Source organism: Rhinichthys klamathensis, unplaced genomic scaffold (genome assembly GCF_029890125.1).
Source record: "Rhinichthys klamathensis goyatoka isolate OS25496 unplaced genomic scaffold, OSU_Roscu_1.1 h1tg000056l_1, whole genome shotgun sequence".
Classification (NCBI taxonomy): domain Eukaryota; kingdom Metazoa; phylum Chordata; class Actinopteri; order Cypriniformes; family Leuciscidae; genus Rhinichthys; species Rhinichthys klamathensis.
Window position 1 is genome coordinate 4129215 of NW_026606601.1, and position 24174 is coordinate 4153388.

Below are 24174 nucleotides of genomic sequence, written 5' to 3' on the forward strand. Positions count from 1 at the left end.
AGACCAGATAATGAATGCCCATTTAATTAACATCGAAGACTACCTCATAAATTAGATTTTTTTAGTTAAATTATGTTTATTTGTATCCACAATGAACATTAAACACTATGATATTCCTCATATAGGCCTATAGTTTTCCCCCAACTCACTAATAATTAATCTGTAAGCAAGATAACACATAGGCTATATCCACTTAAATTTCATTCAATTTTTAGAATGTCAGTCGAATTTAGTTCAAACCGGATTCAGCGTGTAAACGTGGATTTGAAAGGAATATTGGGAGTTTGAAATTCAGATTCACCCATACAAGATGATCTGTAGTTCTTCGATATTCCATTGAAATATATGTCAAGGCTCAGATGCTGCTGGACATGCGCGGATGCGCGAAACATGGCGGCCTAGTTCCAATGGAAAGTAAAGCAGAAAAGCAGCACTGTCCGACCTTACACGGTGAGCGAACAGCAGTGGCACATTTTTCATATCTATTATATTGAATTAATTGTGCTGCAGTGTATTGTGCATCTATTCGTTTGTTTAGTATCTCATGGTCACTGATGCGGAAGCTGAATGCATGTTTACATATGGGATGATGTTATGTGCGCGCGCGCTGTGTTTTCTTGCGTCTCTTATTCCCTGACCTAAAACAGCTCGCTGCCTCTCTCTAATTGGCACACTGGTGTTGAGGCTATTTACACTGCATCAAAAAGTACGCCAGGTATACGTGTTATGTATTACATGCATACATTTGCTTTAAAAAAGCATTAACAATAATATTATTTACCAATCTGCATGTTTATGACACTGGCATCTGTTCCACCCATGACAGAAGGGCAATTCGCTGTTTATGTGACACTCATTGTTTCAGGGTTTTTCTCAGTTATTTTGTCTCAGTAAAAGTTATCAAAATAATTGACAAATGCTGATTTTTTTTCTCTCAACACACTTAATGCTAATATTTAATTCAATTAAAGGTTATTTTCAATGCATCATTCATATGTGTGTCGTGCTTGGAAATGAATTCTGGCATGAAAACAATAGAAAACAACATGAAAATTAATACATAAAAACATTAATCTTGACATTTTCATAATCTCACTCATCTGTAAAATCAAAATATCCATATTGACCCCTTGCTTTAAAGCAGCCATGTCTAAAGAGAAGGCTTCCTGTCATTGGGGGGGGGGGGGGGGGGGGGGGGGGGGGGTGCAAAGGCCTTGAAAAGACAGAGAGAGAGAGAGAGAGAGAGAGAGAGAGAGGGAGAGACCACAACGTGTAGACATCATCTGTTAATGGGAGGTGTTGGAATCCTTTTCATGTGCTGCTGCAGACTCCCACAAATGTACACTGCTATTGACCTTTTTACGGCGGTTTGGAATCTTTATGACGAGTCTCTGAATGGGATTCACAGCTTAAGACAGAAGAATGAGGAGAAGAAGAGGGGGGAGAGAGAGAGAGAGAGGTTGTCTGCTGTCCAGACAGAAGTGGCTGGTAGTTTCAGAAACATTGGCGTGACTTTTAAAGGATAGTATCTTTCTTTCCCCACAAGTCAGACTTGTTTTCAGGATTCTCTTTGGGACTTTTTGGTTTCAGCATCATCTGGAGGTTTTTGCTCAATCTTTGGATAAGAAAGGATAAGATAAGTAAGAAACAAGGCAGAAATACACGTTTGTATTGCATGTCTCTTAAAAAAAAAAAGCCTCTTTACCTTGTAGTTCCAATATGCCCACATAACATTTCTATATTTTATTTTAAAGTTCCTGATTTAATATTCCAATGCAGTGTTGGGTGTAATCATGCATTACTAAGTAAATTATTACTGTAATTTAATTACTTTCCCCTTGAAAAAGCAAAGTAACGTATTACTCTTATTTTTTTTCTGAAATTGAATTACAGTTACTTCTGAGTTGCATAATACTATATGGAATATATATATATATATATATATATATATATATATATATATATATATATATATATAATAATACCAATATAATATTCTATAGAAAACAATAGTGCATTTAACATCAAAATGTAAATACTTGGTCAGTTCAAGAATAATTTATGCAATTTTACATTATTTACATTATTTAATTGACAGAATTAAAAGAGCAGTTTCATGTCTATGTTGTTCTACTGTTCAACTGGTCCATGTTGATATGGGATTTAGAAAGTACTAGTAATAAGTATCTAATTACACTGTTGAAGATGTAATTAGTAGCTAGTTATTGATTACTTTTTTAGAGTAACTTACCCAACACTGTTTAGTTGGACCTTAATAACCACCTGGTGCTTCTAAATTCATATTTGTGTATATAAGACAACCTGAAACTTAAAAACACTTAATTGTTTATACAAATTAGAGTAGACTGAAGGCTGTAGTATTCTATTTGTTAATAGCATTACACTTTTGCAAAAAAAAAAAAAGGTAGTATTTTGCAAATGCCATTGATTTGTTACCCCTAATTGCTAATTTACCAACAAAAGGGTGACTGTTTGTTGCAGAGTGAGCACTGAAGAGAGCAATGTGCTGAAACATTTGCTCCTGTTCATTTGTTTTTTAATAGACTTCTGTAGTCTGTACTGAATCCAGTGTGCTGCCAGCACCTTGCTCGTTTTCCATATCTTTTTGGATCCACGCACCTGAAGAAAAAATATATATTTTTGTCAATTTAGAGCGCAACAATTTCTTATAGTTTGTTGAAGGGATTAAAATGGATTTTTTTTTTTTTAGTCTTTATTTGTTTTTTTTTATTTATATAGCTATGTTGAATGTCCCATTACGAATCACTTGGAATAAAAGGGAAGTCCTTCATCTCACTGTCAGTTTGCACGGGACGTCAGCTGCAGCCAATTTCCCCCAAACTGAGATGTGACTTATCACTTGCTGAGAGAGCCGAGGCTTTGATCAGCGAGCGCTGGGTCCCTCAGAAGCTCAGTAACTTATTATGATGTCAAATAGAAGAAAAGCTTTTCTTAGTCCAGTGCTTTGATTCTCTAAAGGTATTTGTGATTTAGTGATAATCTTTTCTTTTCTTTTTTTTGCACAGTACAATGTTAGTGGAATAAATTGAACTCAGATGCCAGTAGGGAGTATAAAGTATAATCCCTGTCTTCCGTAATGCTGTAATATGGTTTCCGTGAAGAGTTCATGAACTCTGGGCCAAAGCTGAACCAGCTGATAAAAGAGAAGACTATTATTTACAGATAACATGATCTCACTAAAACTGATTTGAATATAAGGTGAGATTTTTCAAGAAGTCTTGCTCACCAGTGCTGCATTTATTTGATCAAAATACAATAAAACCATAATATTTCGCAATTATTACAATTGAAAATAATTTTAAAATGTAATTTATTTCAGTGAATTCCTAAGCTGAATTTTCAGCATCATTACTCCAGTCTCCACTGTCACACGATCCTTCAGAATGCAGAATTCATACTGATTTGCTGCTCAATGTTAAAAACAGTTGTCTTGCTTAATATTTTTGTGGAAACTGATACTTTTTTTCAGGATTCTTTGAGTAGAAAGTTTTAAAGAACAGCATTTATTTGAAATAGAAATATTTTTAGCAATCATTTAAAATCATTATAATCTTTTTAAATGTCCTTACATGTATTTTTTAAAATCAATTTAATGCATCCTAAAAGTAATAATAATAAAAGTATTAATTTCTTTCTCAAAAATAAAATCTGACTGATTTTACTATATGGTTTCTTCCCAGAGATATGGGGATCCCAGTGAGGCTCCATGTACGAACTGTTGAACTTATTTCAATGGTTGAAAATTACTTATTGTAATTAAAAAAGAACAAGAAAGAAAGAAAGAACAGAATTTATAATAGACCTACCAAAATTAAATAATGATGCTGCCATCGTTCAAGTCATTTTCTTCCCCTTGTAATTTGGCTTTAAATTTTAGGTGAAAATTGTCGTTTTGACCCCACTCATCAAAATAGTGGATTACTCAATAAATATTCATCCATGGCATTTCATATTTTGGCTTTCCTTACTATTTATGTTTGTCTTTCTTCAGAAAAAAATATTAACAAAATTAAAAATTGGTTAAGTTGACACGGAATGACCTTCAGTATGATCAGTATTGCTATTAATAATCTTTAATAAATTCTTTCTTTCTTTCTTTCTTTCTTTCTTTCTTTCTTTCTTTCTTTCTTTCTTTCTTTCTTTCTTTCTTTCTTTCTTTCTTTCTTTCTTTCTTTCTTTCTTTCTTTCTTTCTTTCTTTCTTTCAGTTTTTCAGATTTTTCTCAGATCCCAAATCTAGGATCTGTCCAGTTTCTGTCCGCTTCATGTGGTTCTCCAGGACACCATGGGCAAAACCCATCACAAAGGTCAAAACTGCTACTTTATCCCATCTTGACATTTTAATTAAACCGTCAACATTCTTTGTTAGTCCCTTTTCATAATGAAGTAACTTATTTGTTATTATTCTCTAGTTTTGTGACCGACTATGTCTTTTTAATTGCAGACAAAAAATACAGTAATAAGGAGAAATCGGGGAGGAATAATGAGGATTCACTCCCTTCACAAAAGCTCACGGGTAGAGCCTTCTCTTTCTTTATTAACATGTAAAAAAACAAAACATGTACTACTGTTTAGTTCATCTCAAACTTCCTGATGTACATTTCTCTCCCCTGCTCATTCATCAGAGCCGTTCAGCTGGGAAATGTACTTGAGAGAGACTTCAGCCTGTCCTGCTTCCCCCAGCTGTTTCAGACAAGTAAGTCTGTCAATGATTAAATAAAGGGTCATCCATGGATGGTTGCTGCTTAATTTGTTATAACTGATATATTTGATATTATGTAACTCCTTACAAGATTAATGAGTCTTGATACCAGACTTATGAATTCCATAACTTTTAAATTCCAATTCAATTTCTGAATTTCATTTGAGACACCAATGAAGAATTTGAATTGAATCTGAATTTAAAGAAGTGGAATTAAAATAGAATGAAGTAAATGTGTTGTTTTTAATGGTACATATCAATAATAAAGTTTGTAAGTTGTATTTTTACACTACCGTTCAGAAGTTTAGGGCCAGTAAGAGTTTTTAAAAAAAATGAAATCATTACTTTTATTAACCAAGGATGCATTACATCATTTAAAAGTGACTGTAACAAAACATTTAGAAAAAAAGTGCTTATTGGAAAAAGACCTTTCTATTAAGCACAACTGTTTTTACCACTGATAGTAATAAGAAATGTTTAATCAGCATATTAGAATGATTTCTGAAGGATCATGTGACACTGATTGACCCCTATATATGTATATATACACACACACACACACACACACACTCCAAAACGCCAAATCAGCATACTAGAATGATTTCTGAAGGATCATGTGACACTAACAGATCCCTATATGCCATTATTCATATATTATTCACAGTATTTCATTAACATTTCATGGTAATGTTTTCTCTCTCTCCAGTCCAGAATCCCTCCCAGTAATGATTTTAAAGTGGGAAGTAAAGTGGAGGCTTGTGACCCGAGGAATTCCACCTCCGTGTGCATCGCCACGGTGATGGGGTCAATGGGCGTGCGTCTGCGGCTCAGACTGGATGGCAGTGACAACACCAATGACTTCTGGCGATTGGTTGACTCCTCTGACATTCAGCCTATCGGCACATGCGAGAAGAGTGGCGACATGTTGCAGCCACCACTGGGTAAATTCTGCACTGATGCATTTTGGGATATAAAACAGGAAAATAAGATGCACTGGAGAATCAAACATTGTTTTCCAATGTAAACACAAACTAAAATATTAGTGTTCAGAATATTAGTGTAAAGGTTCAGCAAAATATAGTTTAGGTCTAAATAAGTTGGTTTTGAGATCAAATTTCTGCCAATATCACACTTTAGATTAGGGTCCAATTCTCACTATTATCTAACTATTAACTACCACTTTTGCCTCAATAAACTCCTAATTACTGCTTATTAATAGTTAGTAAGGTTGTTAAATTTAGGGATTAAGGGATGTAGAATATGGTCATACAGAATAAGTCATAAATATGTGCTTTATAAGTATTAATAAAGAAACAATATCCTAGTAATATGCATGCTAATAAGCAACTAGTTAATAGTGAGAATTGGACCCTCAACTAAAGTGTTACCGCTGTTAATTTAAAGTGTTTTGTGGAAAACAAACATCCCATATGATGGTCATTAAGAAAGTTATAGCATTGTTATAATGTCATGTTTAAGAACAAAATTGTGCTGTGTTGATAAGAATCTAGTCATTTTTTCTTCTTTCAATGTACTCCTTTTTAACTTTTTTTGTACCCATCTTCAGGATTCAGAATGAACGCCTCTTCATGGCCCATGTTCCTATTAAAAACATTAAGTGGGGCAGACATTGCTCCAGCCTCAGCCTTTAAAAAGGTAATTGCTTCAAATTGCAAACCATGTTAACAAGCTTCCTATGAATAAAGCTGTGAAAGAAACGGAAAGTGTTTGTTCCACAACACAAATTTGAATAAATAATGTAACAAATCTTTCAACTTTTTAGAACTTAGCATAAACATTGCTTTTGTTATATTGTACTGTATTTTGAAATTAAATTTTGCTTATGGTTGATGTGTTTCCTGTGAATGCCTCAGGAGCCGTCCAAACCCACTGAAAACTACTTCAAACCTGGTCAGAAACTGGAGGCAGTGGACCGAAAAAATCCCTACCTCATCTGTCCCGCTACCATCGGAGAGGTGAGAGGTGACAAGATATTCATCATGTTTGATGGCTGGAGAGGAGCGTTCGATTACTGGTGCCTGTATGACTCCAGGGACATCTTCCCCGTGGGCTGGTGTCAACTGACCAACCACAGTCTGCAACCTCCTGGCAACTGCTGTGAGTACAGTCTCTGACCACTAGGGGTCACTACAGGGTTTTTTTCTCCAGTGTTTACAGAGAAACGTCATTGCCTCAATCAAGAGACTAGACTAGAGAAACCACCTTTATTTCTCTATCAAATATTTAGTGTTTTCAAGTTCAAGTGAACGGTGACTTTTTGACTGGTCCAGTTGGCACAATTTTGCAGTTTCTTGTTGATTAAATGTTTATTATATAGCCTACATGATTTTGAATTTTGAAAACAAGTTTTACAAGGTGAAATTGTTTAATTTGATGAGTTAATAATTGTTTTTAAAGATTTCTTTGTATCATAAGAATTTGTTTTTTGTGGGAATCTTTTTCCCCCCACCAATTTCATACGTACTAAAAAAAGACTGAGGAGTAGTATTTATTACTATTATTTTAATAGATTATTGATGTCAAATGTATGAGAACTCAGAATTCATAAGAGATAGCCTATGCTATGGTTTTTGGCTACAGTTTATAAATTTTAAGAACAATAACTATAACGATTGTTTTTTTTTTTCAGTAAAAACTTTAACTTTTTATTCATCAATGAATCCTGAAAAAGTATCACAGATTCCAAAAAAAAAGAAAAGTATCAAATCAGCATATTAGAATGATTTCTGAAGGATCATGTGACACCGAAGACTGGAGTAATGATGCTGAAAATTCAGTTTTGCATCACAGAAATAAATTATATTTTAAAGTCTATTAAAATAGACAACCATTATTTTAAATTGTAATAATAATCACAGTATTTCTGTTTTTTTTTTCTGTATTTTTGATCAAATAAATGCAGGCTTTAGGAGCATAAAAGACTTTTTGACAGGTATTGTATAAAATGTATGCATATATATATAAATTGTGAGCAACATGCAGAAACCTTAATCTTCTTGACAGCAACTTTTACTTAACATGCACACTTTGCTGGACTACACTATTTCTGATTATTTGTGGACTATATCATTTCCTGGTGTGTTGTAAATCTGGATGTGATGGTTTATCACTGTCTGTTGGTGCTGTTCAAATGTTTAACCCGTGCTTAAGCAGTTTGTGTGGCTCTGGCAGGATAATTGATGTGAAGTGAATGAAAATTGACTTCTTGATGGATGGTGGTAGTTACGTGTCTATCAGTTCTTCCTCCTCTGAATACTTTCGAGGCATGTTTACTGCTCTCTTCCTGCTTTAACCAGAGCGGACACGACCAGACTGAAAGGATATTGGGTGTTGGGAGAAGTTTCCCATTTATCCCAGTCAGACACGAGGTTTTTGAAGTATGAAGTAGAGCTGGACAATTCTGGAGAAATTGAGAATCTGTGGTCCTTTTTTCCCCGTTCTTGTACAAAAGCTATTGTTTCACATACGCCCTGATGCACTGAATTGAGAAATTATGTGAGATTGCCAGTGATTTTGGAAAATACATGGAGTTTGATATTGGATTATAATATTTATTGGATTGTTAAAAAAAAAAGGGATTTTAGAATATTTCTCCATTAAAATACTGGTTGAAATAAATAAGTGCTTTTGTCTTTGAGACTCAATAGTTAGAATTTTCTCACAACCAGGAATTGTTGTATATTATTGACAGACGGATTACAATTCACTGTCCAAGTTTTACTGAAAATGCTTGGATCAATCCATGACTCAGCAGTACTTTATAGTTTGAAGAGTTATAAGCTTTATTCAACAAAAGACTCCTGCTTTCAAATTGCTCCTCTTTGACACCGGCAGAAAATTCTGAACTGAATTTTACAAGTGCAGGTTTTAGGGTTTCATGTTCTTTTGGAGGGATACAAAGAACAGCCATATATGATTCAATTATGTGGTTTTATGAGTGGTTTTAATGGTAATTATGAGCGCTAAATTTGGTAAGACCATAGGCTCATTTTACATATAAATATGAAAAAGCAAATGGTTCAAATAAATTCTGATGATATTTTCGTGAGCTTTGAATGGAGGAATGAAAGCATGAACTGCGAGTTTTCCTTTGTGTGTGATTTGTCTTCATTTGCCTTGCATAGTAGTTCTAACTGATCATTAGTGAATACCACCTTTTAATGAGCACTGAAAAAAACACACGTGTCTGTTGATGTTTGAAGGATGGCTTATTTTTTTGTGTATTTCTAGTTTTTCTTGCTGGGTTTACCTCGGGGCGCAGAGCACATTGTGTGTGCGCAGATTCGCATATATTAATAATGTAGCAAAGAACAACAGTAATAAGTGCTTAGTACAATGGAAAGGCAAGCTTTGGACACAAGACAAAGGTTTAGCTTTTGGTTCAGATCTTTTGGAGTCAGTTACAAATAAATGAAGCATTTACTTTTTTTAAATTCAAACATTTTCAACTTAATTACTCCTAAAAAGAAAAGTGTTCTCAGTTTTCCTGTAATCTGACAAGATGTTTGAATATCTGGAGTGTGCTGGTTTGTGTTAGAAAACGTCTTCTGAGAGTTTGTTTTGATAAAGATCATCAGTTCAATTTATGTTTTTGATGTACTATTACGAAAGAGCTCGAAGATACAGCCTCTGGCTATGCCACATGAAAGCATTTATAACACTGTTTAAGAGAAAATGAAAGAAAAATGGTCTGTCACATCTTATCCTTTTCCCATCTCAGATGAGAATTTGATACAATATTGATTTTTAAAAAAAAAACCTTCCCTACTGAGTTTGGTGTTTTTCGAATTTCTTTGACTTGAATTATTCATTTAAAAAACAATCAGCCTGCCTACTAATGTGCAGAATAATTTTTTTAATGGCATTTTATGATTTTAACTATATTGTTTCCTTTGTAATGAATTAGGAAATATTTGACTGCTTTTTTTAATAATAATAAAATGCTTTTTTTCAGAGCCTTAAACAATAACCCATTATGATTAGATGGCACGCTTTGCCTAAATGATCTTCTTCATGGCTCATTTTAAGTTATTTTTAGAGGTGTTTATTAGTATGTATTCACCGTTGCTCCTGTTCTCACACCTAAAGTGAGAACCATATAGGGCAGGATTTTTTTAATAAGTGTTAGTGCTTTCACACATCTCGTGTAGCTTAATGCATTTAAAATAAATGTGTGAGACAAAGCAGACAAATCCAATTTGGCTCTATAGGCCTGTTTGTGTATTTGTAATAATCTAATAATCCTTCTGAATGGTGTTTGGGATTACGACTGGTCCCAGATTGAGGTGTGAGTAGACTATACCCGCCGGGCGTGTAAGAAAGCACATACATACTTCCAGCAGGAGCATCATTCATGTCTCTCTGGACCCGTGTGCTTCAAACTGGGCGCTCTGAATCTGATCTTCATTAACCCGTTACCCCCTTCAGCCCTAAAAGCCTGGGAGGAGGCCTTTGAAATGGCAGGAGACTGATTAGTATGGGAAGTTGAATGTAAATGTGATAGTTTGTCAGAGTTAACAACAACCTTGTGCCAGATTTATATAAATAACATTTTGAAAAACTAGACAGTGATGTGCAATGTTTTTATAAATCATCATCATCATTATTATTATTATTATTAGTAGTAGAAGTAATAATAATAATAAAAGTAATAATTATTTATAATAATTATGTATTATTTATAGTCTAAAACTTCTAAATCTTAAAGAAAAATACTACTACTAATAATAATAAAATAAATTATTATTATTAATATTTAGTTCTAACATTGTTTACATTTTGATGTAACATTTACAAATAATTACTTTAAAATAATAATAATAATAATTATTAAAAAATACATTTTTATAAATGTTAAATCAACATGTAGATTAACTCTTTAATCTAATTTTGAATAATAATAATGATGATAATAAAAGTAATTATTATTTATGAATGTTACATCAAAATGTAGACTAAATCTTAATCTTAAAATAAATGATATTGATATTTAATGATATTTTGTATTTAATAAAATACAAATGAGCTCTTCTTTAATTAAATGTTTTATTGTATTTTAATAATAATGTAATTTGGCGCCCATTCGAGGACTGTCAACACTGGCTGATAACATGAATACCCCGCCCCCCTCCTCCTCCACTCCTCCTTCTTCTCCTCCTCCTCCTCCTCCACTCCTCGTCCCCGCCTCCATATTAATCAGATATTGCCCGATCAGGGCTCCACCGGCACGGGCTTTGTCATGCGCTTCTGCCGCTTCTGTTCAAACCGGGTGCAAAAGTGAGCGCGAGCTCCGGTTGTTATATTGCTTTAAAACCAGGCATTCTCAACCAAGGGAAAGATTTACACCGGATTCGTTGGCGCAGAACGCGGATATAGTTGAAAGTTGGCGTTTTGGTGAGTTCCTCTGGTGTATTCCGAGGCTTTTGTCTCTGATGTCTGTTGCTTTGTTTTAGTGGCTTGTGCATTTAGGTCACACGAGTTTAATTCGAGTGTGTTTTTGCAACGGTTTCTTTCCTGTTGCGTCCAGTTAGTCTCGTCCTCCTGTAGTGGACTAACACTGCACTTTTATTTCTCTATTTGTGGAAAAGCATTCATTGAGCTAAAGAACTATGGTAAGCCGTTTTCATATTTATTTCGTTAAACCAACCATAATCTATCTTTATTTTACTAGTATTTATATTTTACAAGTAATGCAATAGTGACTAGTGTATTTTTCAAATTCACTAGGTACTTATTCCTGTAGTAATTAGTATTTAATTAGTCATTAATATTTATTCTTTGAATGCTAGTATGCACTACTTGCAACTTGCATTTTTTGCAGTAACTATGCGGTGACTAGTCAGAATGGCTACTACATGGTTCATGAAAATCTTACTTAATAGATACCAGCAACAATTGAAATACCTGCTAGTCTGAAATAAATAGTTATTATCTGAACCTCGGATCACTATGGAATTGTTGAAACGAATAAATAGTTAGTTGTCAATATACCAGCAAGGGAATAAGTATCAGCATGCAGTAAATAATTATTAGTGACCAGTTGAATAGATGCGTATCACTGTTGAATTAAGTACTATCACTCTTGGACTACTTACTAGTAATATAAAGTAGGCTACTACTAACATAAAATGGATAAGTTAATGATAAAATGGCTTGCCACAAAAAGAGTCCTTAAACCCACTGGGTTAAACTGGGTTTGTCAATCATAAGGTGATCCATTGATAGTTTTACTAAACTGTTTCTGTCGATTTCTGTTTTGTGCTATGCTGAATTTACTTTTGTTTGTTTTAGCAAGATAATAGACATGCATCAGGTAGATTCATTCAGTAACCAATAAGCTACAGTATAACTTCCAGCAGAATGGAAAAAAAATCCTGCTGACTTGAAAGGACTAGTAGAATTACAAAGGAAAAGCTCAGATGATTTTTGTTTTTGTTTTTTTGTACAGAAGCTGCACAAATATTTTCAAGCTTTTGTTGAAATGCGGTAGCTGTTTTGACTTCAGCTCTTTAACAGATTGCATTGTTTCATTAAATTGCCTGGGGCTCAGGGAACCCTATATCCCCTTTTACCATTCACACAGACACACACACTCACTCTTTTTCGCCGTTACTCCCCCACAACATGTGGTTCTAGTTCCCGCTGAGCTGAAGCCGCCGTCAACCGTAGACAGATTGCCCGGGCGTTCGGGTCTGGTGTGGGGCGAAATGTAAATATTGTGGAAGAGATGGAGTAATTACACTGGTTTTGCCCCGGACACCTTTGTTCCACATCAGTCAGTCACAACCTCTCCTGTGACCAGACGCCCAGAAGGGTGTGTGCGTCTGTGCACTGGGAGTCAACTCGGAGGTCACTGGGTCACGGTGCAGCAGACCATAGAGAGGTCATTTTTGTGATCAGCATGCCCATTTTGCATGCCCATTGTGCATATGTGCGCTTAATAAGCTTGATTCCTCACGTGCCTACTTATATTCATAGGATATTTGAATGAGAATCGCACACTTTCCGACCTTCGAATGAAAGAAAACACTTGTCCATTCCTCGCACGCGTTCTCTCGTCTCCTCATTAAACGTCTGCATGGCTCCGGCTTGGTTTCCCTCTCGAGGCCCAGGAGAGCAGCTGCACGTAGGACTCTGTGAAAGCTCCCAGATGTACTTAGCAAAGCCGGCTTCTGCTGACCGCCCGTCAGCCGCCATGTAATAGGAGAAGTTTATCTGATCTTAGAGATGGCCCATACAGAAGCTATAATAGGGGGATTTGGTGGCATTGGTCTAAAGGAGGTGTGTGTGAGTTGGGGGATTTCACTCCGATGTTGTTTGGCACTTCAATAGCGTCGACTTGTGCTATTTTACACCTTCTTTGATTAATGAACTGCAGATATTCATTGTGGGTTTTTGAGGAGACTGAAAAGAATTTGCAGACATTAATGTTATTTGGTTTGCAACAAGGCAAGTAAATCTTTTATTAGCAAACTCGCATGGATGCATTTGATGAATTTAAAATGAACATAACTCAGAGCTCTGTCTATTGTCTTTTTTGTTTTTGTGGTGTCATTTCGTACATCTGCTTGGCAAATCACATTGTTTTTTTAAGAACAGATTTTTTATTATTATTTTGTCTTTGTTTAGTGCATTATAGATGCCTTTTTTAACACTTAAAAAAACAAATATTTTTAAGGATGATTTAGTAGGGTGCTTCAAACGAAAAGGTTCTCTTTTAAATGAGACTATAAAGTAGGCACTGCGTTTTGAACCAGCAACAAAATGAATAATACATTAACTTGCCTGCTCAGAAATATTCATAGAATTGTTTGTTGCTCTATGCAAGATAAAATTGACTTGAAATAAAATGCAAAGATGCAGTTCAGTTCTAGCTGTGAACTCCTTCCATAGCCCTTACATACTCGTCACATCTTGTCCCACAACGTGATAACCGATAACGCACTCATCCAGGTGGAGAAGGGGGTTATTCTTTCTCCCTATAATGAGGATTACCTGTTGGCCACAGAAAAGAGGCCTTTGACCAGAAAGCAAGTGGGGGGAGGCCCACAAAACAAAAGGGTGCTGAAAAGCACATGCCTCCTGTGGGGCACAATGGCCAGCTGAAACTGTCTCTCCTCACTCCGTCTAAAGAGGATCTCTAGACAACTAAATTTTTGTGCTCCCCGTATTTAAACGGCCACTTTCAGGGCTGTAATGTGATGCTTCTAATATGCAAAATGGCCTCTGAGGAAGAGATTTCAGCAGTACGAAGAAGCGGTCAAATTCAAAAGGAAAAGATCAAAGTTTGTTGCTTGCCTCATTCAAACTGCAAAAGTTTGCTTTGCTTTTATTTTTTATTTAACTATTTATTGTTTGTGTTGGGCGGGTCTTATTTATGTATTCATTGCATATTGGTATAGCCAATGCATGAGATGATTCTTTGTGAGACATAGATGGGTGAAATTATTGCAGTAATAGCTAATCATTTCATGTTAAATGTCAGTATAAATCATCTCATTTAACTTGCGGATACTGCACATGTGGCAATAGGGTTCAATGCACTAATGTAAAACATTGGTTTATTATAGTCATCTTGTGGGTTCTAGTTCTACTATATTGTAGTAACCATGATGCGTGTGATGAATTTAGTAGGATGAAACCATAACCATGTTAAAAATGCTTTCTCTTACAAAAGCGTACTATGGTGGGTCTATGGTACAGTGATGGTATTGTATTACTTTAATATAAACCATAGTACAGTATGATGACCATAATATGATGCATAGTATTTTACATTATACAAAAAAAAAGCACTTTCATGGATTTTTTTTATAATGCCCCAAAAATGCTGTAATACCATGGAATGTAATCATCAAATTAATAGTTTTTTTAAAAACAGTTAAGGTACAATTAGATTCATATTTTTAATTAGCATAATATTTGATTTGAACATTTTTTAAATTGTACAGTATTATAACCTTTCATTTTGTTATTTTTTTTCCCACCTTTAGTCAATCTCCCGAAGACTCCTATTCCAGCATTGGGCCAGTCCAGTCATTCTTGGCGCCCAATGCAGTCCCCGTACCGCCTGCCGCACCCTCTGCCCCCTCTGCCAGTGCGCAAGGGGGTACGAGGGAGGAGACCCAAGAGCCAGACCATCGCAATGCTGAAAGAAGCCGCCGAGGCTGCCGCAGCCGCAGCCGCCACGTCACTGAACGGCCAAACACAGTCCAATACAGCCAAGAGTCCCATGAGCTCACAGCTCACACCCAAACCATATAAGAAGAGGGGACCCAAACCCGGCAGCAAGGTACAACTGCTTTTTTGTAGTCGGATGGGTCAGTTAATGTTTAACTGGGGATTGAATATTTATTTAGATGATATTTACAGTTAAATGTTTAAAGGGATTGTCCACCCAGCAGTGATGGAGTACTCGAGTCCTGGACTCGGACTCACTCGGACTCGAGTCCTGGACTCGGACTCGAGTCCGACTCGAGTCCTTATTCTCTGGACTCGAGTCCGACTCGAGACTCCATTCTCTGGACTCGTGACTCGACTCGGACTCGCGGACTGATGACTATACTTGGACTCGGACTCGAGAATATATAAAATCGGACTTGAGCATTCATCAAATGAATGACATTGTTTCTGACTAAATAGGTTATAAAAAATTGATATAAGATGTTACACTTTTCCTGTTTCGGGGTCCAAGACCGGCCGTGATCTATTTTTTCCCTCACAGACACTGCTACCGCTCGCTCTCCTTGCTTGACAACACACTCACTGACGTCACTCACTTTACGCCGCATTCTCGTGAGAGAGTTAACGTAACACTCATTTAACACTAGATAAGTTCCTCTACATCTAATCAGCAATTTCGATTTTGGCACGCTTTGCAGCAGCTGGCCTGACCACTAAGGAGCGAATGTACAGTGACGTGGCATTTAAAGGTACCAGATTTAAACTGTGCTTTCGTGCTATGGCTGCATGGCGCTGAGCCAAAATCAGACGCGCTCAGCGCTTAATTCCGCTTATCATACAATAACACAACACTTATGTTTATTTTAGCTAACAAACTAGACGGCGACCTTGACTATGTCACACATCGCAACCACTCTTTTCCTGCGGAGTTACAACTGCTTATAGCACTGCATTTTCTGTTTTTTTTTGCCACAGTTACATTGGGATTTAGTTTACTTTTCAAAATTTTAAAATGTTTTTCTTTTACCATATTCGTCAAGAAGAATGCATTTCTCCTCCTCTGTCCAATTAGGCTTTCTTTTTTGTTTTCTTTATCCATTCCAGTTGACTGATCATCCAAAAATGTATTTAAACAATTAAATAAATAATCGTGCCACAGCTAGTTGACAATGATTTGAACTAAGGTCAAAGGCAATTCTAGTGATATCATACACATTTCTAGCTGCAAGAAAGAGTGCCTGAAAAATGTTGCTTGATTTGGCTTAAGTGTATATAATTTCGACTCGGACTCGAACACGGGACTCGAGACTCGAATCGGACTTGAACTCAGGTAATGGTGACTCGACTCGGACTCGACTCGGACTCTTCTTTGGTGACTCGGACTTGGACTCGAACACTGGGACTCGAGACTCGACTCGGACTCGACAGTTGGTGACTCGACTACAACACTGCCACCCAGACATGAAAATTGTCATTAATAAGTGTTGTTAATTTATATATATATATATATATATATATATATATAATATATATATATATATATATATATATATAATCGTTTGTTAATTTGGATAATGCTGAAATAAAATACAATATAAATACTAGATGATTAAAAACTTTAATGGAACCAAGTGAAAAAAATGTTTTAGTACAAAACTTACCGAAACTAAAACTGAAATTAAAGGTAAATAATTTTTTTTTTAAATATTTTAAAAAAGAAGCACATAACAATGAAAACTGAAAATATAAAAGTAAAAGCTAATTTAAAATATAAAAAAATGCTATAATATATAAATAATATTAAAATAATGGTAAACTTTTTTTCTTCTGAGGAACACAAAATGAGATATTTTGATTGAATCTGATGTTATTGGTAGCCAACACAAAGGGATTTTAATGGTATTAAATGAAGGGGAAAAAATAAAAAAATTATGTCATGAGCGATTATCTAAATTAAACACTTCTTCTGTAATCCTTCCCCATGAACGGTACATTAAACATGCTGGATTCACAATCATGATAAGGCTTTTGTAGCCTTCTGCCATTGTTTTGAGATTTAGAAGGTGGGCAAACGATAGTGGGGTTGTTTTGTAAAGGTGTATTGGTTGTTTTTTAATCTCTCGCTCTTTGTCTTCCACCTTTACAGAGGAAACCAAAGGTTCCTCATTCACTTTCAAGCCCCACGTTGTCTTCCTCAGTATCAGATGGGAGACTGTCTAGTCTACAGACAACAAGAGACTCAGGAGTCTTGTCCACAGGTAAGCTTTTATCTTACTGCATTTCAATATAGTAAAATGTACTCTAAAAGCAAATCCAAGTTGTGGTCATGTATGAATTTATTTACAAAACTAAAACAATATTTTCTTCAACTAAAACAGGTTGAAGTAACATCTTAAGTGCATCTTAATTTTCTACCATGCACTCCTCAATACTTTGATGCTTTTGCTTTGTGTTGTTCGCTTCACCTGACCATCCACTCTCACCTCTTCTAGTTTGTGTGTACGTGAATAAACACGGAGATTCGGGGCCGCACCTGGACCGGAAGCTGTTGTTGCAGCTACCCGATCATTTCGGGCCGGGCCCCGTGAACACGGTTCTCCAGCACTCGGTCCAAGCCTGCGTGGATTGTGCATTTCAGCCCAAAGCTCTGTTCGGCTTCCTGCAGTCTCAGTCTGATGGCGGGGAAATCATCAGAGGTTAGTTTGGATCTGCTTTAGAGTTTGTGTGATCTGCGTTTGAAGGGGGATTCTTTGATATGGGGAACTTGGCTGCCAGCAAGAAAAATGCTTTTTTTTTTTTTAAATGCTTTAGAAATCATACTAGTATTTAAGAATGTGTTATAATAGCTTAACTTTATTGTCTTGTTAATTACATTTTTACTAATATAGTAATAAAAGGTCAAATTTACCATTTATATATAAATTTACATTACAGTAAATTTACAAATTGACGTGGCCATGACATGATGCATGTTTTAAAAAAGATGAAACGTAGTTCTAAGTTAATTTTTTAACCTGAGGGAGTCAAAAGTTCCCCAACTGGAAGAGCCATCTGCAATCAAATGTGTTTTGAGAGCTGAATGGCATATTGATGTAAGACTTAAGCTCTGTTTGAATTCGTATAGTTGAGTGTTGCTTTAAGACTGTCAACATGTGTGTGCTTTACAATAAATAGTAAAATGTAAAAGCATGGGTGTGTGATTGACCTGAAAAGAGAAGGGTGTGTGTCTGTTTAAAAAGAAGTGTGTGTGTGTGCACAACTGATGTCATCAGACTGCGAGTAATAAGGGATGACATCTGAGTGTAACCTGGTTTGGATCATTTGATTGGGCTGTCCCCAGGGGAAGTGTGTATGTGTGTCTATATTTTTGTGTGTGTGTGTGTGTGTGTGTGTGTGTGTGCAGGGGGTGGGGCCCACGCTAGGGCTGTAGAGCCATCTGCTGCGATGCCATGGCCCCTTAATCGGCACCCATTTAGCCAGACCCCCCCCCCCCCACACACACACACACACACAAACAGCATTTGGAGGGTTGGGACTAGATTTTTTTTTTTATAGCATAAGTGATGTATTCATGAGAAGCATACTAAATTCTACATGCATTCTGTGTGACATGTTTAAGAGTTATACAGTGTTTTTAAATTTTGCACCATATCTACTTTCATTCAGTTCGCTCTGAAGGAGGAATCCACTACGTCAAGCTCCCCACTGCCTCCAGTGCTTCGTTCGTTCTGCGCTTTCTGGAAACTCTGTGTCACCATCTGCAGTGTGATAACCTGTTCAGCAGCCAGCCATTCAGTCCACTAACCACTAACACACACACACCGTATGAAAGGAGCAAATCAGGTATGTGTGCGTGTTATTGTTAACTGAACTAAAACGATGCAGAAATTTAATTACAATTATTTTAAATGAAAAACTTAGTGCCCCTATTATGCTATTTTAAACATTCCTAATTTTGTTTTGGAGGACTCCTACAATAGGTTTACATGCATTCAATGTCAAAAAACACTTTATTTTTTCATAATATACATTGCAGCATCACCTCTTTTCTCACAGTGTATGAAACGGTTTCGATCAAGGATTCAGTCTCTCTAAAAACCCCTTCTTTCCGAGAGCTTCCTCTGCTCTGATTGGTCAAATGGCCCAGTCTGTTGTGATTGGTCTACCGCTTACAGCATGTGTCAAAAACCAAACGCCCATTACCATATTTGAATTTGTAACAGTGGCATTGGTTTTGCCGTATCAATTCCAGAGCGAGTCCTCATCCTTTGGAAGTGCATGCAAAATGTATTAGCGGCATAGAAAGCAGTGTCTTCTCAACGTCTCGACACCACGAACCAAACTCTGAGGCCTCAGGGCGGGTCAATGTAGACGTTGTTCGTGGGCAGCCAATGAAGACCATAGGCTGGCATTATGCAAATTCATTTCAGAATCGGTTCTTTCTTTTAGGAGACAACTTTATTTTCTGTGCACTTTGATCTTTGAAACTTTGGAGACCTTGTACACTCACAAATATCTATATTACACACTGCATGAAAGATAATATTAAAAAAAAAAAACATAATAGGGGCTTTTTTTAATGTATTTATTTGACTAAATCTAGCTTGTGATTTTTTTTTTAATCCTGTGGACTTCCAGAAGTGATCTATATTTGCACTTTCCCTCTGTTGCAGTGAAAGAGGAGACATCAGAAGCTTTGTCCGTAGCGCGAGGTACCAGACGTTTCAACCGAGATTCAGCTGCCTACACCGCTGCCCTGTCACCGAAACTACAGAGAACAGAAGCTCTGCCCTCAGACGGTACGATCCGTTCAGCTTTTCCGAGTGTTTTTGCTTGTTCGTGTCTGTGAGTGAATGATACCGTTTGAGTGTTTATGCCACACTAGCTGCAGCAGGTCCTGCCCAGTTCTGATTGGTCGAACTTAAAGTGAATGGAGGACGGGGTTTTCTTTAGGTGGAGCTAAACGCCTCTGTTCATTTTCTTATGAACCGCACAAAATAAAACAATTAATAATGCAGACAGACTCCTAATTAAATCGTCTACATTGTAACTAATTAAGTGTCTGATTTTCATTAGGGTGAGAATAACCTGCCAGTTTGGGTTATTTTTACTGCTGTGGGTGATTTATAATTTGCCAGACGTGGGTGTTGTGTGTTCTGCTCTCATTAAATGTCTCGTAGATAAAGCTCATTGCCACAAATTGAAGGTACAGTTAATTTTTTCCAAAATTGCTAGTAGTGTTCGCACATGTGTGTTAGAGGACAATTATAAACTCTGAGACATGTTGCTACTTGTTGCGTCAGATTTCTATTCATGCAGAACACAGGAGTCCTGCACTACTTTTATTTTGGTGAGTTTGTGTCAGTTAAATACTGTAGGTGTGTAGACTTATAGTCTCGAGCGTGCAAGTTAAACCTTCTATAACCTTGTAATTGTGACACAACTAGTCATTTTTTTATTATGACTACTTTTCACATTTTAATGTCAGAAAAACTATGAAATGTGAGTATAGGATTTATGTAGTGACGAAAACAAGTAGCCACAGCTTTATCAAGTACATCCTGAGATGCTTTTTAAATGGTATATTCATCCATTCAATTATGTAAAAGATCATGAGAAACAAATTCATTGTTCAAACCATTGTAGCAAACTACCCATGTGTATTTGTATTTTGGGTCAGTATGATTTTGTTTTGTTTTGTTTGGAAAGATATTAATAATTTAATTTAGCAAGGATGCATTAAATTGAGCCTTTTACATTATTAAAACATGTTTCTAATTCAAATAAATGCAGTTCTTTTGAACTTTCTATTAATCAAAGAATCCTGAAAAAATTGCTTTATGGGTTCTGACTGTTTTCAATATTTGATCAGAAAAATAAATGTTTCTTGAGCACCAAATGATCATATTAGAATGATTTCTGAAGGATTGTGTGACACTGAAGACTGGAGTAATGATGCCGAAAGTATTTGCTAACAATATTTAAACTCTGTTTGATCAAATAAATGCAGCTATAGTGGGCATAAAAGTCGTTACATTAATGACCCCAAACTTTTGAACGGTAGTGTATTATTTCAAACCATATATTACCAAATAATAACCTTGGGTATTAATGAAAACTTTTCACTCTTCTTTGTGACAGAAACCATTGCCCATGCTGAAAATGGTGCCACTACAGACCAGCAGTTCTCAGAAGAGTCAATGGACTCGGCCTCCAATTCTGTGGCCCCCCGGCCCCCTGCCCTACGCAGCCCGTCTGAGTATCACCCCCCGGCCGGAAGCAGCCCGCACTACCCCTCTCACCCCCCACCCCTCCGCAGACTCTCCTCCAACCCCTCGGAGCTGGGGCCCGCACGCACACACAGACGAGTGGAAGGTAGGCTATGTAAGAACGCTTTGTTTAAACACCTTCACACACACCATTAATAACATGTAAGATTGCTTGTAAATGACCAGACTTGTTCAGGCTTATTTACTTATTTTAAACAGCCCTAGTGCACTCAGATTTATAGGTAACACTTTGTACTCACTGTTTCATAATATTAAAAGAAACAAATTTGATAATTCTAAACAGATCATTATGCACAGTTATTAATGTCAGAAACTACTGATCTGTATATAAGCATTGTTTTTTTGATGATTAATAATGATAATTGTTAAAGACTTGTTTATTTATTTTAAATAGACCCAGTGCACTCAGATCTATAGGTAACACTTTGTAATAACTTTAATTTATTATATTAAAGTTGGCATGAAACGGAAGTCTTTCATTCCCTGTATGTGAGTGAAATGAGTCAATGACTTCTTGAACAAGTGAAAATGTAGAGCGGGACTTGATTTTGCCCATCAGGAATTGATTGGATGGTTAATCTCATGTGATTGACAGCTTGTCCCGCCCTCATGCCAGTAAACGCATCATCAGAGAAGAGATGTCTTGCAGGAGCGAGAGGAAGCTATTTTGAAAAATACACATGAACTAAAAAAGTGATAAAAATGTGCACAGATAAATCATTTATGACAACTGCAATTTTCCATATAAATGTCACCATATCAAAATTGACTTTTTTTTATTTTGATTAACCGATTATTTCATGCAGTTAGAAATGTCATGAAACTTTAAACTACTGATCTGTATATAAGCTTACATGTTTTTGATGATATATTAATGATAAAGTTGAGTTGAATGATTGAAAGTCTTTAGGGGTTTTGCGCTGTTCGTGTCTGTGCTTGTTGGCATTAGTCTTGTGTTTGAGCCCTAAAAGCAGAACCGTTTCATTGTTCAACTCCCTCAGAATGCTTTCAGACTGGCAGCTTGGCTTACGCGATCACCGCTGCTCTTCGGAGACTTGGATCTATTTCTATCGTGGGATAAACTCCCATATCAGTTCCGCACAGAGTGCTTGTGTGAGGACCAGATGTATTTTCTCTAATCAAATGTCAAATGGCACAATAGGCTTTGATATGGATTAAAGCCTGTTAGCGGCTCGGGGGGCCATATTTATTTAAATTGCATCTCAGAGTAGGAGCGATGTTTGGGGTTCAGTTTTATTTTCCATATTAAAGCGACTGAGAGCAGGACCGTCAAGGAAGCACTGATTCTAGACCAGCACTCCCAGTCAGGAAAGCATAATGTACAGTTTCCCAAAAAAATAGGTGTTGGTCAATTTTTTATTTTTTATACCTCTAGCATGACATATTTTTTAGTCGTGGGCTATATTTGAAGCTATCATACTATTCTTATTGTTTCTTCTATATGTGAATAATATTGTCATAATATAACATTATGCAGTTTTGTTATAAACCTCATTAGTTCATGTTGAAGTATTAATTCAGATATTAACACATGATTATTCATGTACCCGGATTATAAAGCGTTACCCATTTTGTCATGTGTATTTGTTTTGGCGCCCCTAGTGGTGATTATTTTATCATCCAAACAAATCCATATGTGCAAGTAAAGACCTTTTTGCAGTTACCATATTTATTATATATTCTATTTATTTGCTAGCTGCTAGCTCAACCACTGGTCCTGATCATCAAGCAGCGGAGAAGGATTCCTCCAGAACGTCCAATAAGTGTCCGTCATCATGGAGTATAGAGGAAGTGATGCAATTTGTGCGCGACGCCGATCCACAGGCGCTGGGCCCACATGCAGAGCTCTTCAGGAAACATGTAAGATATGATTTTCTTGCTGACTTTCATATGTTTTGTACTTCTTTCAAGTTAAAAAGGTTTATGTTTTATAGATGTTATAATGGCTCGTTTGTTTTCCACAGGAGATTGATGGCAAGGCCTTGATGCTTTTACGGAGTGACATGATCATGAAGTACATGGGGTTGAAACTGGGTCCTGCTCTCAAACTTTGCCATCACATTGAGAGACTCAAACTGGTGAAATAGTGGCTGGAACCTTCCGAGCAAAAACAGAGGATCCACTAGAGGGCAACGGAGGAAAACGCAGGTCCACTCAATTCAGTTGACACCAGAGACTTCAGTCAAGATTCATGGATATTTATTACCCGTGACATGGATGGTCAAAGGTCCATGCTGACCTACTTCACCTGTACTCATTCCCACTGGTTTAAACATTGGGGGAAAAAAACTGACCTGCCAAATATTTCCTTTTTTTTGTGGCAAAAATGAACCACCAGATTGACTTTTCAAAACTGCCTAACTTGGTGTGCAACCAAGGATGTTCACAATGGCTCTCAACTAGAAACAAATTCAGTGTAGAACTGCAGCTGTAGATCTCAGTACCTCAGTGATATGATGCTCTGCGTTTGCAGACAATGGTGGAGAAAGCTGAATCCCAAAGGATTTCACTGTGTTCATGTGTCGTGTCCGTTACTGTCCACACGCACATACAAATGTTCACTTTCCACTATTTTTTACTCGGTTTACGTCTGTTGAAGATGTATTTGACTTTATGCTTTGGGCATTGAATATGAAGGGTTTTGGTGCCGGTGAATCAAATTTCATTGTTCACTATTTGGCGTAGTGTTTATTTAATTGGACATATTTTCATTCTTTGTTTTTTCTTTGACATTGGAATTGGATTACACATAGAAATATATTTCAAAATGTACTACGGTTTCATAAAGTAACAGAAAAAAAATAAAAATTATTTTTTAAGTGATATAAACCAAAAATGGTTTTGCTATAGTCTATAAAAAGGCACCAATTTTTAAAGCACAAACTTTTAGTTCTAACTGTTACTGAAGATGTCTTCTA

At 36.4% G+C, this 24174-nt stretch overlaps 1 protein-coding gene across 3 annotated transcripts; it reads left to right on the forward strand.

Annotated features, from left to right (window-relative positions):
• Window positions 1–359: 359 nt before the first annotated feature.
• On the forward strand, window positions 360–23369 carry scml2 (Scm polycomb group protein like 2). Of its 3 annotated transcripts, none has more exons than XM_056248723.1 (15): window positions 360–450; window positions 4249–4347; window positions 4485–4556; window positions 4666–4736; window positions 5449–5683; window positions 6310–6398; window positions 6617–6860; window positions 14756–15054; window positions 17092–17203; window positions 17438–17641; window positions 18612–18788; window positions 19619–19744; window positions 21087–21329; window positions 22953–23116; window positions 23221–23369. In XM_056248723.1, the coding sequence occupies exons 2-15, from the start codon at window positions 4326–4328 to the stop codon at window positions 23341–23343; spliced, it is 2181 nt and encodes a 726-aa protein (XP_056104698.1). In that variant the 5' UTR covers window positions 360–450; window positions 4249–4325; the 3' UTR covers window positions 23344–23369. The 3 variants fall into 3 exon arrangements, with proteins under 3 accessions (XP_056104698.1, XP_056104700.1, XP_056104699.1); XM_056248725.1 differs by having other exon boundaries at window positions 21087–21320; XM_056248724.1 differs by having other exon boundaries at window positions 373–450; window positions 4257–4347.
• Window positions 23370–24174: the final 805 nt, after the last annotated feature.